The sequence below is a fragment of the Zosterops lateralis genome (assembly GCF_965231275.1).
Source record: "Zosterops lateralis genome assembly, chromosome: 28".
NCBI classification, from domain to species: domain Eukaryota; kingdom Metazoa; phylum Chordata; class Aves; order Passeriformes; family Zosteropidae; genus Zosterops; species Zosterops lateralis.
Window position 1 is genome coordinate 4100719 of NC_139788.1, and position 14367 is coordinate 4115085.

General features: G+C 51.2%; 1 protein-coding gene across 1 annotated transcript in view; it reads left to right on the plus strand.

Moving 5' to 3' along the window:
- CSMD2 (CUB and Sushi multiple domains 2) overlaps positions 1-14367 on the plus strand; it is a gene marked incomplete at both ends in the record, with an annotated part of 295395 nt that overhangs the window by 259223 nt on the left and 21805 nt on the right. The window contains 8 exon segments of the mRNA XM_083879352.1: positions 327-520; positions 522-576; positions 4708-4893; positions 5652-5846; positions 8454-8627; positions 10121-10294; positions 13243-13416; positions 14091-14279. Coding sequence (XP_083735478.1) covers positions 327-520; positions 522-576; positions 4708-4893; positions 5652-5846; positions 8454-8627; positions 10121-10294; positions 13243-13416; positions 14091-14279 — 1341 coding nt within the window.

Sequence of the window (14367 nt, forward strand, 5' to 3'; positions counted from 1 at the left end):
AGGATCAGCAGCCTGATGTGGAGAGTCGTTGAGGCCAGGGACTGGATACTGGGAAAGGTTTCTGGATGAAAGCAGAAACCTTTGGGGTTTCATCACCCTCAGGGGGTGGTCAGGCACTGGAAAAGTCTGTCCAAACTTTGCTCAGCAAATTAATTAAGGAATATTTAATTAAGGAATATTTAATTAAGGAATATTTAATTATCATCAATGACTCCTTATTCCTGGAGCTGGGAGATGCTCAGAGCTCCGCTCTCCTTCCCCACTTGGTCTCTGTGTTTATTCCCCGTTTTTGGGGAAGCTCAGTGTAACTCCTGAGGGTGGGGAAGGGAACGACCCTGATGTTGCTCACCCTGTGACTAGTTTGTCTTTCCCTTCCCTCCTCGGCAGCCCCCTACTGCAGCCTCCCTCAGCCCCCAGCCACGGGATGATCCTGAGCCACTCCGGGCTGCGCCCCGGCAGCTCCGTGCGCTTCGGCTGCGACGCCGGCTACCGCCTGGTGGGACACAGCACCAGCACCTGCCACACAGCACCCCCAGGGACACTTCCACTGGAGGGAGGACATCCCCCTGGGCCAAGGTGAGGCCAGGGAAGGGTTGGGATCCGTTTCCAGGAGTCCCTGGAAAACCAGGGGAAAAAAACAATGTTGGAATAATTCCGCGTTGAGAACACCGAGGGTGATCCTCATCTGCAAGGCTTTGGGGATAGATGGGAAAGAGGGAAAGGAGTAACTGGGAGTGGGAAAAGACGGAAGGACTTTGGATGGGAGGAAATAAAGCATCCCTTTGTGAAGACACTTCTATTGGAAATTCTGGTAATTCCATGTTGAGAAAAGTCTGGGAGGTCCGAGGGGTGATCATTGTCTCCAAGGCACTGGAAATAGGTGGCAAGGGAGGGAAAGAAATAACTGGGAGCGAGAAAAGAGGAAGGAGTTGGATGGGAGGAAATAAAGCATCCCTGTGAAGACATGTCTGTTGGAATTCTGGAAATTCCGTGTTGAGAACAGGCTGGGAGCACCAAGGGGTTATGATTGTCTCCAAGGCTTTGGGAGTAGATGGCAAAAGAGGGAAAGGAGTAACTGGGAGTGGGAAAAGAGGGAAGAACTTGAAATGGGAGGAAATAGACATTTCTATTGGAATTCTGGTAATTCCGTGTTGAGAACACCGAGGGGTGATCCTCGTCTCCAAGGCTTTAGGAATAGATGGCAAAGAGGGAAGGGGATGACTGGGAGCTGGATGGGAGGAAATAAGCAACTGAATAGATGGAAAAGAGGGAAAGGAGTAACTGGGAGTGGGAAAAGACGGAAGGACTTTGGATGGGATGAAATAAATCATCCCTTGTGAAGACACTTCTATTGGAATTCTGGTAATTTCGCGTTGAGAAAAGTCGAGAAAAGTCTGGAAGGTCCGAGGGATGATCATTGTCTCCAAGGCTTTGGGAATAGATGGCAAAGTGGGAAAGGAGTAACTGGGATTGGGAAAAGAGGGAAGGAGTTTGGATGGGAGAAAGTAAAGCATCCGTGGGAAGACATTTCTATTGGAATTCTGGTAATTCCACATTGAGAACAGTCTGGGAGCTCCGAGGGGTGATCATTGTCTCCAAGGCTTTGGGAATAGGTGGCAAGGAGGGAAGGGAATGACTGGGAGTGAGAAAAGAGGGAAGAACTTGAAATGGGGGGAATTAAGCATCTGTGTGAAGAGATCTCTATTGGAATTCTGTTAATTCCATGTTGAGAAAAGTCTGGGAGTTCCGAGGGGTGATCCTGGTCTCCAAGGCTTTGGGAATAGATGGCAAAGTGGGAAAGGAGTAACTGGGATTGGGAAAAGAGGGAAGGAGTTTGGATGGGAGAAAGTAAAGCATCCGTGGGAAGACATTTCTATTGGAATTCTGGTAATTCTACGTTGAGAAAAGTCTGGGAGCTCCGAGGGGTGATCATTGTCTCCAAGGCTTTGGAATAGGTGGCAAGGAGGGAAGGGAATGACTGGGAGTGAGAAAAGAGGGAAGAACTTGAAATGGGGGAATTAAAGCATCTGTGTGAAGAGATCTCTATTGGAATTCTGTTAATTCCATGTTGAGAACAGGCTGGGAGCACTGGGGGATGATCCTCATCTCCAAGGCTTTGGGAATAGATGGCAAAAAGAGGGAAAGGAGTAACTGGGAGTGAGAAAAGAGGGAAGGACTTGGGATGAGAGAAATAAAGCATCCCTGGGAAGACATTTTCTGTTGGAATTCTGCTAATTCCATGTTGAGAATAGTCTGGGAGCACTTAGGGGTGATCCTCATCTCCAGCATGTTGGAAAATAATTGGCAAAGAGAGGAGGGAATGAGTGGGAGAGGGAAAAGAGGGAAGGACCTGGGATGGGGGAAATAAAGGTCAGGATCTTGCTGCTGGGTGTCCCTCTGGAAGAGCCTGACTCCCACAGCTGGAGAGCTCACTGCTCACACACATGCTGAGGTGGGAAGAGTCACTTTTCCCCTCATTTTCCTCGTATTCCTGTCAGGAATCCAACACTGGCCGTGGCTCTCCAGTGCCTTGGGCTGGATGCAGGATGGGGGATTTTCAGGAGGATAATTCCTGGCAGAGCAGCTCCACCCCCAGGCCTGGGCTGGCTCCTCTCCTGCTCCCTTCAGCCACATCAAATCCAACATTTTTCTGTCCCCACATGGAATGAAGGCAAGAGGCAGCTCAGCCCTGCTGGCTCGGAGCTCCTGTCCCTCCCTGTGCCTCAGTTTCCTGGGGATAAATAAAAGGGACAATTTTTTGGGGGGAAGTATTGAAGGGAATGAAAAGCAGAAAGGAGCAGGTTTTGGTGGGGCTGGGAAAGGCTCAGCTTCCCCCAGCTCTCCAGGAAAAAGGAGTAGCAGAGATAGCAGGGAAAAGGTTGGGATTTCCAGGTGCCCTCTTTTCCCTGGGAGGGCCATTGGTATTCAGGCTGGCAGCCTGTCTAGACACCAGGCCTTGGAGAGGGATTGGCCAGCCCTGAGCTCGCTGCAGTGACACTGCTGTCACCAGCACTGCTGCCAGGCCCTGGTCCTGCCTCTGGAGTTGTCACACCCATCACAATTCCAGCACCTGCTCTGGGGTCCTGCTCCGTGCTGGGGCAGGAGTGGGGTCACAGCTGGGACTTGCACAGGGACAGACCCAGGGTTGTGCTGCACACACAAAGTCTGAGCTCTATGTCACCAAAAAGTGGCTTTTCCTCCTTTTCCAGCCCTGCTTTTGTGCACAAGGAACAGCAGAATGTGTTGGAGCTGAGCTGGGGCTGCTGCAGGAGGGAATGGGTTTGTCTGGAAGCACAGATTGTGATCAGGGGTCAGGGCTGTGTCTGCAGGCAGGTTCTGCCCCTCTCCCAACCCCACAGAGCCCTCAGGAGCTTCCCATGGAGCTTCCCAGATCCTGGCTGCTCTTCCCTTATCATTCCACCTGTCCAGACAGGAGGGATGTGGATCTTCCTCTTCCCCAGAGCCAGGCTCAGAGAGGGACGGGACCACAGGGCGGGTTTGGAGCCAGATCTTGGTTTACTCTCCCTCCTCCTCCTCCTCCTCCTCCTCCTCCTCCTCCCCCTGCCCTTAGAGGGGCAACACGTTGTGACGTGGTGTGGACCCTCCCAGAGGACAGCAGGCACAGCAGGTCAAACATGGAAGGCTCTTTATTATCTGACTCCAATAGTTTATATACATTTTGTACAGAGGGCCCAGATTGGCCCAAGGAGGTCACAACCTCCTGACCCCATTGGTCAATATGACCATCAGTCAAATTCTCTCTCAGAGAACCAGAATGCAAAACATACAGATAAATTCTAAGAATACAATATTGTTTACATGAAGCAGCGTGAGAAGCTGCTGCAAAGACTCAAACACTTGAAAGGAAGAAATGCAGGGGTGGCAATTCCCCCCCTCCACCTCCTCAGCCCTGAGCCTAAATTTAGCCTCCCTTCTGCCACACCACAGTCACACAATTTGCTGCCTTTTGTGGTGCAGAAATGCTCCTGGGAGAGGGGTTTGGGACCGGTGCTGCTGTGGGGTGTAAACACAAAGTGTTCCCTCTATGGGATCCTTTATCTCAGCGTGGAAACTCGGGAGCACTCTGCTGATATACAGATATTATGACAGGAATTCTGAGCCACAGCCTCTTCCAGGAGAAACTCACTCTCCACAACCCCCTGAAAGGTGCCTGTGCTCAGCTGGGGTTGGTCTCTTTCTCCAGCAGCACTGACAGAACCAGAGGACACAGCCTTGAGCTGCACCAAGGGAAATACAGGCTGGATATCAGGAAAAGGTTTTTTACAGAAAGGATGATAAAGTATTGGAATGGTCAAGTAGCACTTGTCAAGTGACCACAGTTATGGGGCTCCCTGCCTGGGGAGGTGGTGCAGTCACCATCCCTGGATGTTTTTAAGGAAGGATTGGATGTGGCACTCAGTGCCAGGGTTTAGTTGAGGTGTTGGGGCTGGGTTGATGATCTTGGAGGTCTCTTCCAACCCAGTGATCCTGTGACTGTGTGTGATTCTGATTCTGTGATTCTGTGAAACTGGGATTGAGGATTGGCTTTGCTGTTGGAAAAGCTGGTCCGTTATGAAGGGTGGGCACTCCTCACAGCAGGTGGGATTTGCCAGTAGGAAACTGCAGCATCCAGGATTTCAGTTTGGGATAAAACCCCAGCAGCTCCCTGATTACCTTTTCTTTATTTTTTGGTGTTTTTCTCCCCAGCTCTCTCGTGTGGAGTTCCCAGAGCCCCGAGGAACGGGGTTGTCTTTGGGAAGGAGTACACAGTGGGCACCAAGGCCGTGTACCAGTGCAACCAGGGCTTCCAGCTGCAGGCAGGCGCTGAGCCCAGCACAGAGTGCCTGCAGGAGGGAGTCTGGAGCAACGGGAACCAGCCCCCTCTGTGTGTGGGTGAGTGCGGATTTGGGGTGTCCACACAGCACTGATGCCTTTGGGGGATTACCTAAAAAACACAGCCCAGACAGAATTAAGGTGAGGGAGCTGACAGTGGTCAGAAAATAGATTTTTTGGGCCCAGGCAGTGCTGTGGGAAAGCCAAATACAGAACACTCCTACTCTCGCCTGGGAAATTATAAGGAGGAATCAAAACAATCCTTGGAAGGTGAAAAACCCTTAAGGTAGAAAATGGTTAGGGTAGAAAACTTTTAGCAGCTGATGTTTTTCTGACTTGTTGTTTTCTTGTAAGAAACAGTGTTTCTCTAAATGTCCAATCCTATTGACTGTACCAAAACACTGTATAAAAGAGTCTGTCTCTCAATAAATCTTGCTATAACCCTCTGAAGAACCAGAGTTCTACATATCGTTAATTGAGCCATCCCAAATCATAATTAATCCGTAATCGTAATTTATTAATAAATAACAATAATAAAGAATAAAAAGCAGTTGTGTTTATTGAAGGGCCTTCAGGTACATTTTGGGCAGACGAAGCTCCTCCAAGGGGTTACACCCCAAAATGGACCACAACTCACGGGTTTTATTATCCAGGAAAGTTTTCCTCCCAACCCTCAACAACAACCCCACTGAGGAGGGATATTCCCCTCAATAAAAACCCACCACACATGGATTTTTTTGGGGGGAGGAGGTGAGTTTGAAACCTCAATTTTAACCTCAATTAACCAACTCTCTGTGCCATTTTCCCCCCTGTCCCAGCCGTGACGTGCCCCGACGTCAGCAGCATCGCGGTGGAGCACGGCCGCTGGCGCCTCACCTATGAGGTGCAGTACCACTACAACGCCCAGCTGATGCTCATCTGTGACCCTGGCTACTACTACACGGGCCACAGGGTCATCAGCTGCCAGGCCAACGGCACCTGGAGCATCGGGGAGCCCGTGCCCACCTGTAAAAGTAAGAGCAGGGACACCCCGGGGTGGTACCGTGGGCTGCGGTTTGTGTTTGGGGTCAGTAAATCCCAGCCTGTGTTTGGGGTCAGTAAATCCCAGCCTGCCCTGGGGGATTTCTGACGTTTTCTGATGTGATTTCAATGAATTCCTGATGTTAAACTGGCAAGGAGAAACTGCTGGGCGTCACTGGTAGTGTGGAAAGAGGAGTTGGCTGGTAGCTGATGGTGTGAAGGGAGGAGGTGGTTGGTAGCTAAAGCCAACAAAGGTATTGCCAATAAGGGTATTACCCTTAAATAGAAGGTGAAATAGACTAAAAGGAAATGAATAAGGAATGAAGAATGCCAAAAGATAATGGAAAAGGAGACTGACTTACAGGCAGTTTTGGTGGTGTCACAGATTAAGGCTGAAAGAACAAAATGAGCGTGTAAAATTTGGAAAAAAATAATGGAGAAGCAGTAAAATGTGTGTGAATTCCTTATTTGGGAGGGAAAAATAAAAGGGGGGAAAAGGAATATAAGGTGAACCACAGGAATGCAAGTTTTTGGGGTCTCTGGTGGTCAGCCTGGTGGTGCTGGTGGGTGACTGTGGGTCATCAAGGAGATGGTGGCCTTTGGGTGGCAGAGATTGAGAGTGGGGACAGCCCAAGTTCTGGTCAGAAGCCAAATTTATTGAACATACAAGGCATTTATATAGGTTTGTATAGGTTTGTATAGGTTTATATAGGTTTGTATCAGGTTTTTCTTGTCTGGCACTTCCATAGGGTTCTATTTTTGGTGATAATTTCTCATTGGTTACACGTTCTTCATGACATCAGTTACTTGGTAATCACTACAAAGTTTCACAACATGCTTCTTGGTCACTCCTACCCCAGGGATCCTCTATCTGTGTCTGTCTCGTGGTTTCTGCTCCATCAGGCCTGAGGTACCAGGCTCCTTTATCAGTTCCATTATACTCTCTGTTCCAATCCCTGGATTTGGGTGCAGGATGGGATGGTTTGGTGCAGATTTTGGGGAGAAATCCTTCCCTGTGAGGGCAGGGAGGGGCTGGGATGGATTTCCCAGAGAAGCTGTGGCTGCCCCTGGATCCCTGGAAGTGTCCCAGGCTATGATGGAGCAACCTGGGATAGTGGAAGGTGTCCCTGCTGCAAAGTGGGACTTAATAACTCCTGGCAGCAGCTGAGGTGGAGCTGTGGAGCATGGTTTGGTCTTTTGGGAATTTGTGAGATGGTTTGGTGCAGATTTTGGGGAGAAGTCCATCCCTGTGAGGGCAGGGAGGGGCTGGGATGGATTTCCCAGAGAAGCTGTGGCTGCTCCAGCCCTGGAAATGTCCCAGGCCATGTTGGAGCAACCTGGGATAGTGGAATATGTCCCTGCTGTGGGGTTGGACTTACTAACTCCTGGCAGCAGCTGAGGTGGAGAGAGCAGAGCTGCTGGAGGGGAGCTGGGATGCAGGGAGACGTCTGGATCTGATTCCTGGTTTAATCCCAGCACCTCTCTGGGATCTCCAGCCCTTCAGTTCAGGTGTTGCTGTGGGGTCCCAGCAGCTTTGCTCTCACAGCTGCTCTGAAGTCGTGGCTTTTAAGGAGGAAAGAATAAAGAATTCTGCTGCCAAGCCTCCTCTGTCACACCAACACCAGGTTTACAAGGGTAACAGTGTCACCTGCAAATCAAACCCAACGGGGCACAGCAGCAGCTCTCAGTTGTTCTGACACCACTGCTGTGCTTTGGATCTCTCCTTTTGTCAGAGGTGGAGGGTTTTTCTCTCCGAGTGCAGACAGAGACAGCAAAATCTCTCCCTCCCTGCTGCCTGCCTTTGTTTGTGGAGCTGTGACTGCCGGCCTGGGTGACAGATGTACTTTTCCCCCTGCCAGCTCTTCCTCTGGATCTGGGAGCAGGAGCCTGACCTCCTTTTGTTCCCTCAGCCTTATTGCCACCTAAATCCAAGTGACAGGATCTTGGCAGTGCCCCGAGGTCAGGAGCACCCGGCGGGAGCTCTGGAGGGTTGGCAGAGCTTGAAGGCAGAGAAAATGAAGATAAAATCGAGAGCTGGAGTTCTGAGAGGGGGGGAGTTGGGTTTGCAGGGGCTCCTGCATCCCACAAACCCAGCTGGGATCTGCAGAGCTCGGAATTTCAGCTTGTGGGGGAAAGCTGGGTGTCACTTTTGATTGGAAACTTCGTGCAATTCCAAGGTCAGGTTGGACAGGGCTTGGAGCAACCTGGTCTAGTGGGAGATGGCCCCGCTCATGGCCTTTAAGGTGCCTTCCAACCTACCCCATTCCATGATTCTGTGGGTTTTCTGGGAATCAGGCTTCCTGCTGCATCCAGCAGTGGGTTAATGACACAAAAATATTCCTGTGTGAGGAAGTTCTGATGCGAAAAACTCCTTTTCTTCCTTCCCAGCCTGTCTTTAGTGCCTCCCTCGTGTCCTGAAGCATAAATATTAACAGCTCTTATTTTTGTCACCTCATCTAACACGGCTCTGGAATTATTACAATTCCTGGAATTATTTAATGAACTTCCCCGCTCCAGCAATAACTCCTGGGGCTGTGCCTGGATCCATTCCTTCAAAACCCATCCCCTGTCTGCTCACTGTCCTTTGGGATCTGTCCTAGTTATCTCCTGCGGGGAGCTGCCCACGCCTCCCAACGGGAACAAGATCGGGACCCTCACCAGTTACGGGGCCACTGCCATCTTCTCCTGCAACACTGGCTACACCCTGGTGGGCTCCCGGGTGAGGGAGTGCATGGCCAACGGGCTCTGGAGCGGGGCTGAGGTCCGATGCCTGGGTAGGTATCCCTTGGGAATCTCCTGCTGGCACCCACGGGATGTGGGAAGGCCCCCTGGAGGCACCTCGGGGGGTTTAGGGGCTGATCAGAGGAGGAATCCACACTGTGGGGTTTTAAAGGGAAGCAGAGTTTGATTCGTGCCTCCTCAATAGGTGTGAGGTGTTGAGAGGGCTTTGGGATGGAGATGTTTGTTTATGGCAGCAGAGTCTTGAGTTAATGGCCTGGAGCTGGAAAAGGACGGGTTTGGGTTGGATATTGGGGTGGAATTCTTTCCTATAAACAATGGACATGGATTGCCCAGAGGAGCTGTGGCTGCCCCATCCCTGGAAGTGTCCATGGAGAGCTTGGGCAGGGCTTGGAGTGTGCTGGGAGGGTGGAGGGTGTCCTTTTGGACAATCCTTACGTTCCCTTCCACCAACCCAGTCTGGGCATCTCCAAACCTCATCCATGCCCAGAGAATCTGTGTGCCCCATCCTTGGAAGTGTCCGTGGAGAGGTTGGGCAGGACTTGGAGTGACCTGGGATGGTGAAAGGCATCCCTGTGGACAGTCCTTATGTTCCCTTCCAACCCGAACCAGTGTGGGCATCTCCAAATCTCATCCATGCCCAGAGAAGCTGTGGCTGCCCCATCCCTGGAAGAGTCCAGAGAGGTTGGGCAGGGCTTGGAGTGAGCTGGGATGGTGGAAGGCATCCCTGTGGACAATCCTTGTGTTCTCTTCCAACCCAATCCAACCCAGCCCAGAATTGGCGTCTCCAAACCTCATCCATGCCCAGAGAAGCTGTGGCGCCATCCCTGGAAGAGTCCAGAGAGGTTGGGCAGACCTTGGAGTGACCTGGGATGGTGGAAGGTGTCCCTTTGGACAATCCTTGTGTTCCCTTCCAACCCAACCCAGTCCAGAATGGGTGTCTCCAAACCCCATCCATGCCCAGAGAAGCTGTGCTGCCCCATCCCTGGAAGTCCTCCAACCTCCAACCAAGGAGAGGTTGGGCAGGGCTTGGAGTGACCTGGGATGGTGGAAGGTGTCCCTTTGGACAGTCCTAACAATCCCTTCCAACCCAACCCCACTCAGAATTGGTGTCTCCGAACCCCATCCATGCCCAGAGAAGCTGTGGCCCCATCCTTGGAAGAGTCCAGAGAAGTTGGGCAGGGATTGGAGTGACCTGGGATAGTGGAAGGTGACCCTTTGGACAATCCTAAAAATCCCTTCCAACCCAATCCAACCCAGCCCAGAATTGGCGTCTCCGAATCTCATCCCTGCCCAGAGAAGCTATGGTGCCCTCCCTGGAAGAGTCCAGAGAGGTTGGGCAGGGATTGGAGTGACCTGGGATGGTGGAAGGTGTCCCTTTGGACAATCCTTACATTCCCTTCCAACCCAACCCAGTCCAGGCTCCTCCCTGCCCTGACCCCGCAGAGCTCCGCGGCGCGGGTGACGCCTTTTGGGGACACCTTTAAATGGGATCTCCAGGTGACTCCTGCTGTTCTCCCCCGTCCAGCCGGGCACTGCGGCGTGCCCAGCCCCATAGTGAACGGGCAGATCAACGGGGAGAACTACAACTACCGGGGCAGCGTGGTGTACCAGTGCCAGCCCGGCTTCCGCCTGATCGGCATGTCCGTGCGCATCTGCCAGCAGGACCACCGCTGGTCCGGGAAAACGCCTGTCTGTGTGCGTAAGTACTTGTCATTCCTTCAGCCCTGCCACGGGGAGGGCCAGCCTGGAGGGTGTGGAAGGGCTTGTGGGAAGGGTTGGATGTGTTTCTTCAAATCCCATCCCATCCCTGCCAGCCTGTTCTTCTCAAATTGTCCTTTGAGCGTCTGTCGCGGTAGGACGCGAAATAAAGATGTTTGACCCCAGTCAGAAGGCAGTAGAAATTAGAATGTTCAACATTCAGCCCTTTTATAACATTAGAAGGTAACAATTAGAAGGTTACAATTCATTCAGCCCTTTTATAACACGCTGCACTAAAAGTCACATTATTGCTCCATAGGACTGACACCTCTCCATTGGCTCAGGAACAGAAATAGCAAACAACTCCTGTTGTTGTGGGAAAGGAATATTGTTCACACAAGGTTGTTCTGGGGAAAAGAAAAGCTGTTGAAAAGCTTCCCTTGGGAAGAGCTCAGCAATTCTCAGGCTCAGAAAATACTGAGCCCACAGGGATCTGTCATGACTGTCCTGGTCAAGCCTGTACCTGATGGTGCCCATTGGGTGACTGTGAAGAACCAAGGAGATGGTGGCCTTTGGGTGACTGTGGATCACCAAGAGATGGTGGCCTTTGGGTGGCAGAGATTGAGAGTGGGGACATCCCAAGTTCTGGTCAGAAGCCAAATTTATTGAACATACAAGGCATTTATATAGGTTTATGTAGGTTTATATTGGGTTTTTCTTGTCTGGCACTTCCATAGGGTTCTATTTTTGGTGATAATTTCTCATTGGTTACACGTTCTTCATGACATCAGTTACTTGGTAATCACTACAAAGTTTCACAACATGTTTCTTGGTCACTCCTACCCCAGGGATCCTTTATCTGTGTCTGTCCCGTGGTTTCTGCTCCATCAGGCCTGAGGTACCAGGCTCCTTTATCACTTCCATTATACTCTCTGTTCCAATCCCTGGATTTGGGTGCAGGATGGGATGGTTTGGTGCAGATTTTGGGAGGAAATCCACAGAGCTCACACCCCCAGGGTGTGGGGTGACCGTCTGTGCACATTGTGGGTGTTGCGCAGGATCATCCCTGGGTGTCTCCAAAAAAAGATCCTTTGTGGTTCAACAATTCCACTGAATTTCTCCTCCCCAAGCCCAGCTGAAGGTGTGGGATCAGAGGAGGGGAGGTTTTTTTGGGGCCAGGGGGTGTTAAAGGCAGGCACAGCCCTACAAGAACACCCTGGTGGTCACAATCCTTGAGAGCCGCGCTCTGTGCCCGTGGAAAATCAGGATCTCTCCTCTGCTCCCCCCCAAAATCACCTTGTCCAACCTCCTCGTTTATCTTCCCAGGAAATAACCCAATTAACCAACTCCCTGCAGCTCTCAGGTGTTGATAAGTTGAAGCATCTTCTTATCAACGGGCAGCAAATCCGTGGATTTCATATCGTGGTGCTCCAGTTGTTTGTTCCCATCTCTCCTGTCTGGTTTGGAGCTTTCTGTGCTGGGGCACAACAAGAACAAGATGAGAAGGAGGGAATGACCTGGCAGAATCCAGCCTGGAAACAAAAAATCAGGATTAAGTTGGCAAAGTTAGCAGTGACTCCAAAATTCGGGAGGTGTCTTGAGATCCTGCTGGAGATTTTTGGGAAAAGAACAGTTGGAAAGGGTGGGATTTACCCTCATGCCCATGGCAGGGGCTGGAATGGGATGGGCTTTGAACTCCTTTATATCCCAAACCATTCTGGAATTATTCTGAGTTATTACCCACCTTGAGAGTAACAGAAATTTGGGATTGTTGATCCCAGCTCTGCAGTAAGGCACCTCAGGGTTTTATTGACCCCACTCAGGGCACAGCACCATTCCCTGTTCTCCTGGTATTTCCCCTCCCAACCTGCTGCAGTCCCCTCCTCTGTTTGATCCATGCAACTCTGGGAAGTTTGGGGTTTTTTTTCCAAGGGCCAGAATCCCTCCCATTTCCAAACATGATATCCCAAACCTGGCCCTGCTTCCTGCAGCATTTTTTCGTTTATCCCTGTCACCAGCTTGGGTCAGGAATAAATCCCCATCCCTGTGCTCCAGCCCAGCCTGGGCAGTCAGATTTGTTACGGATCTTTTGTTGGAATTTCATCTTCCCTTCAATCTCCTGGTGCTGGCAGCTGTCCATGAAAACCAGATTTGTCCTGATGGACAAACCAGGACGTTCTGTGTGACAATGATCAATAAAGCTTTGTCCTCAGCTGTCCCAGGATGTCGCATTCCTTAGGCAGCCAAGAATCTCCCGCTGGCTCATCCCGAGTTTCCTTTTGTGCCCTGGAACTGGCTGGAATCAAAAGACTCTGGGGCTGTGCCCTCCCTGTGTCACCTGCTGAGGTGACATCAGAGTGTTCCAGCCACTTCCCAGAAGGATTTGGGATGCTGGAATTGCTTTTGCATCCCTGGGAGTTGCCAGGGCAGCTCCTGTGCCCTTCACCTCATCCCAAGCCAACACCAACCTCAGGGGGAAAAAAAAAGCTCCAGAAAAATCCTCGTTTCAGGGGTTTGGAAGTAAAATTTTCCTACAAAGTTTCTCCCACTTGGGCAGATTTCATCTCTTCAGGCTCTGTGCTGGAATTCTGATTTTCATCCTATTTTCCTTCTTTTCCAGGTGTAACTTTTCCCTGTAGCCAGGACTGGCACAGGGAGAGAGGGAGGGAACAAGAGTTTGGGATGCTCGGGGTGGTGTGGGATTAAGAGCAGGAGATTTTTGAAGAGGGATATGTGGTGTAAATCAGTGGGATCCTGGCACTCAGCTGCCTGGAGAAGGATGCAGGGAATTCCTGGTGCCAGAAAAACCTGCAAAAATCCCGTTCTCTCAACAGAGCAGGCTGCAGATCTTTGGGGTTTTGGGATTGACGTGGGTTTTTTTACGCTCTCCTACCTCCAGAACTTTTCCTAATGAATCAATCAAGTGACATTTCCATTTTGTGCTTGCAGCCATCACCTGTGGCCACCCTGGCAACCCCCCCAACGGCCTCACCCAGGGCTCCCAGTTCAACCTCAACGACGTGGCCAAATTCCAGTGCAACCCCGGCTTCCGCCTGGAGGGAGCTTCCCAATCCCAGTGCCTGGCCAACGGCCAGTGGAGCAGCTCCCTGCCCTCCTGCCGAGGTCAGTCTGGGATTTCTCCTGTTCCCAAGCCAGAAATCCCTGGAAACCACCCAGGGGATGTTGGAGATCCCAGGGTAAATCCCGTGGGTCTGACCTTGGGGATTTTCTCGCCTCGCCGCGTCCTCCGAGGTGTTGGAGTGTGTTGGAAGTGGGGGGAACTCAAGGAAATTTGGGATCAGACCCCTCTGGAGCAGCTTTTCCTCCAGCAGAGCTTTGTGCAGAGCCCTCTTCCCTTTTTCCCATGGGATCAGCACTCAGGTTCACTTCCCAAATCCCCTCCCTGCACTCCTTCCCTCTGCATTCCCCTAATCCAGGATCTCTGGCCGTGCTGGATTATCGGTTATTCCCTGCTGGAGGACGTAGATCCCAGTTTGGGATCAGTTATTCCCAGCTGGATGATCTACATCCCAATTTGGGGCTGGAGATCCAGGCTCTGCTGCTGGCTGAGAACCCACAGGATTTCCTTTTCCTCCCCTTTTCCACAAGGAATTTTTCCACTCCCACCCTAAAAAAAAAAAAAAACCAACAAAACTTAAATCGCAACAAAAAATCTTCAATTTCACCTTTTTTCCTGCTTTTATTTTTTGGAGACCCCCACGTTTTCTGCCCCACCCTTCACTTCCCGTTATTTTTTTAGGTTATTTTGGGGGTGTTGTTCTGTTGTTTGTTTGCAGTTGTGAACTGTTCTGACCCCGGGCACCTGGAAAACAGCGTCCGGCAAGTGCAGCCGAGCGGCCCCCACAGGTTCAGCTTCGGCACCACCGTGTCCTATCAGTGCAGCCACGGATTTTATCTGTTGGGAACGCACGTCCTGACGTGCCAGGGCGATGGCACCTGGGACAGAGCCCTCCCCCAGTGCCTTTGTAAGTGGCCCCAAACCCTCCCTGTCCGTCCCGTGGGGTTTAGCAGGAGTCACCAGGGAAAATCCCAAAAAAAAAAAAAAAAATAGGA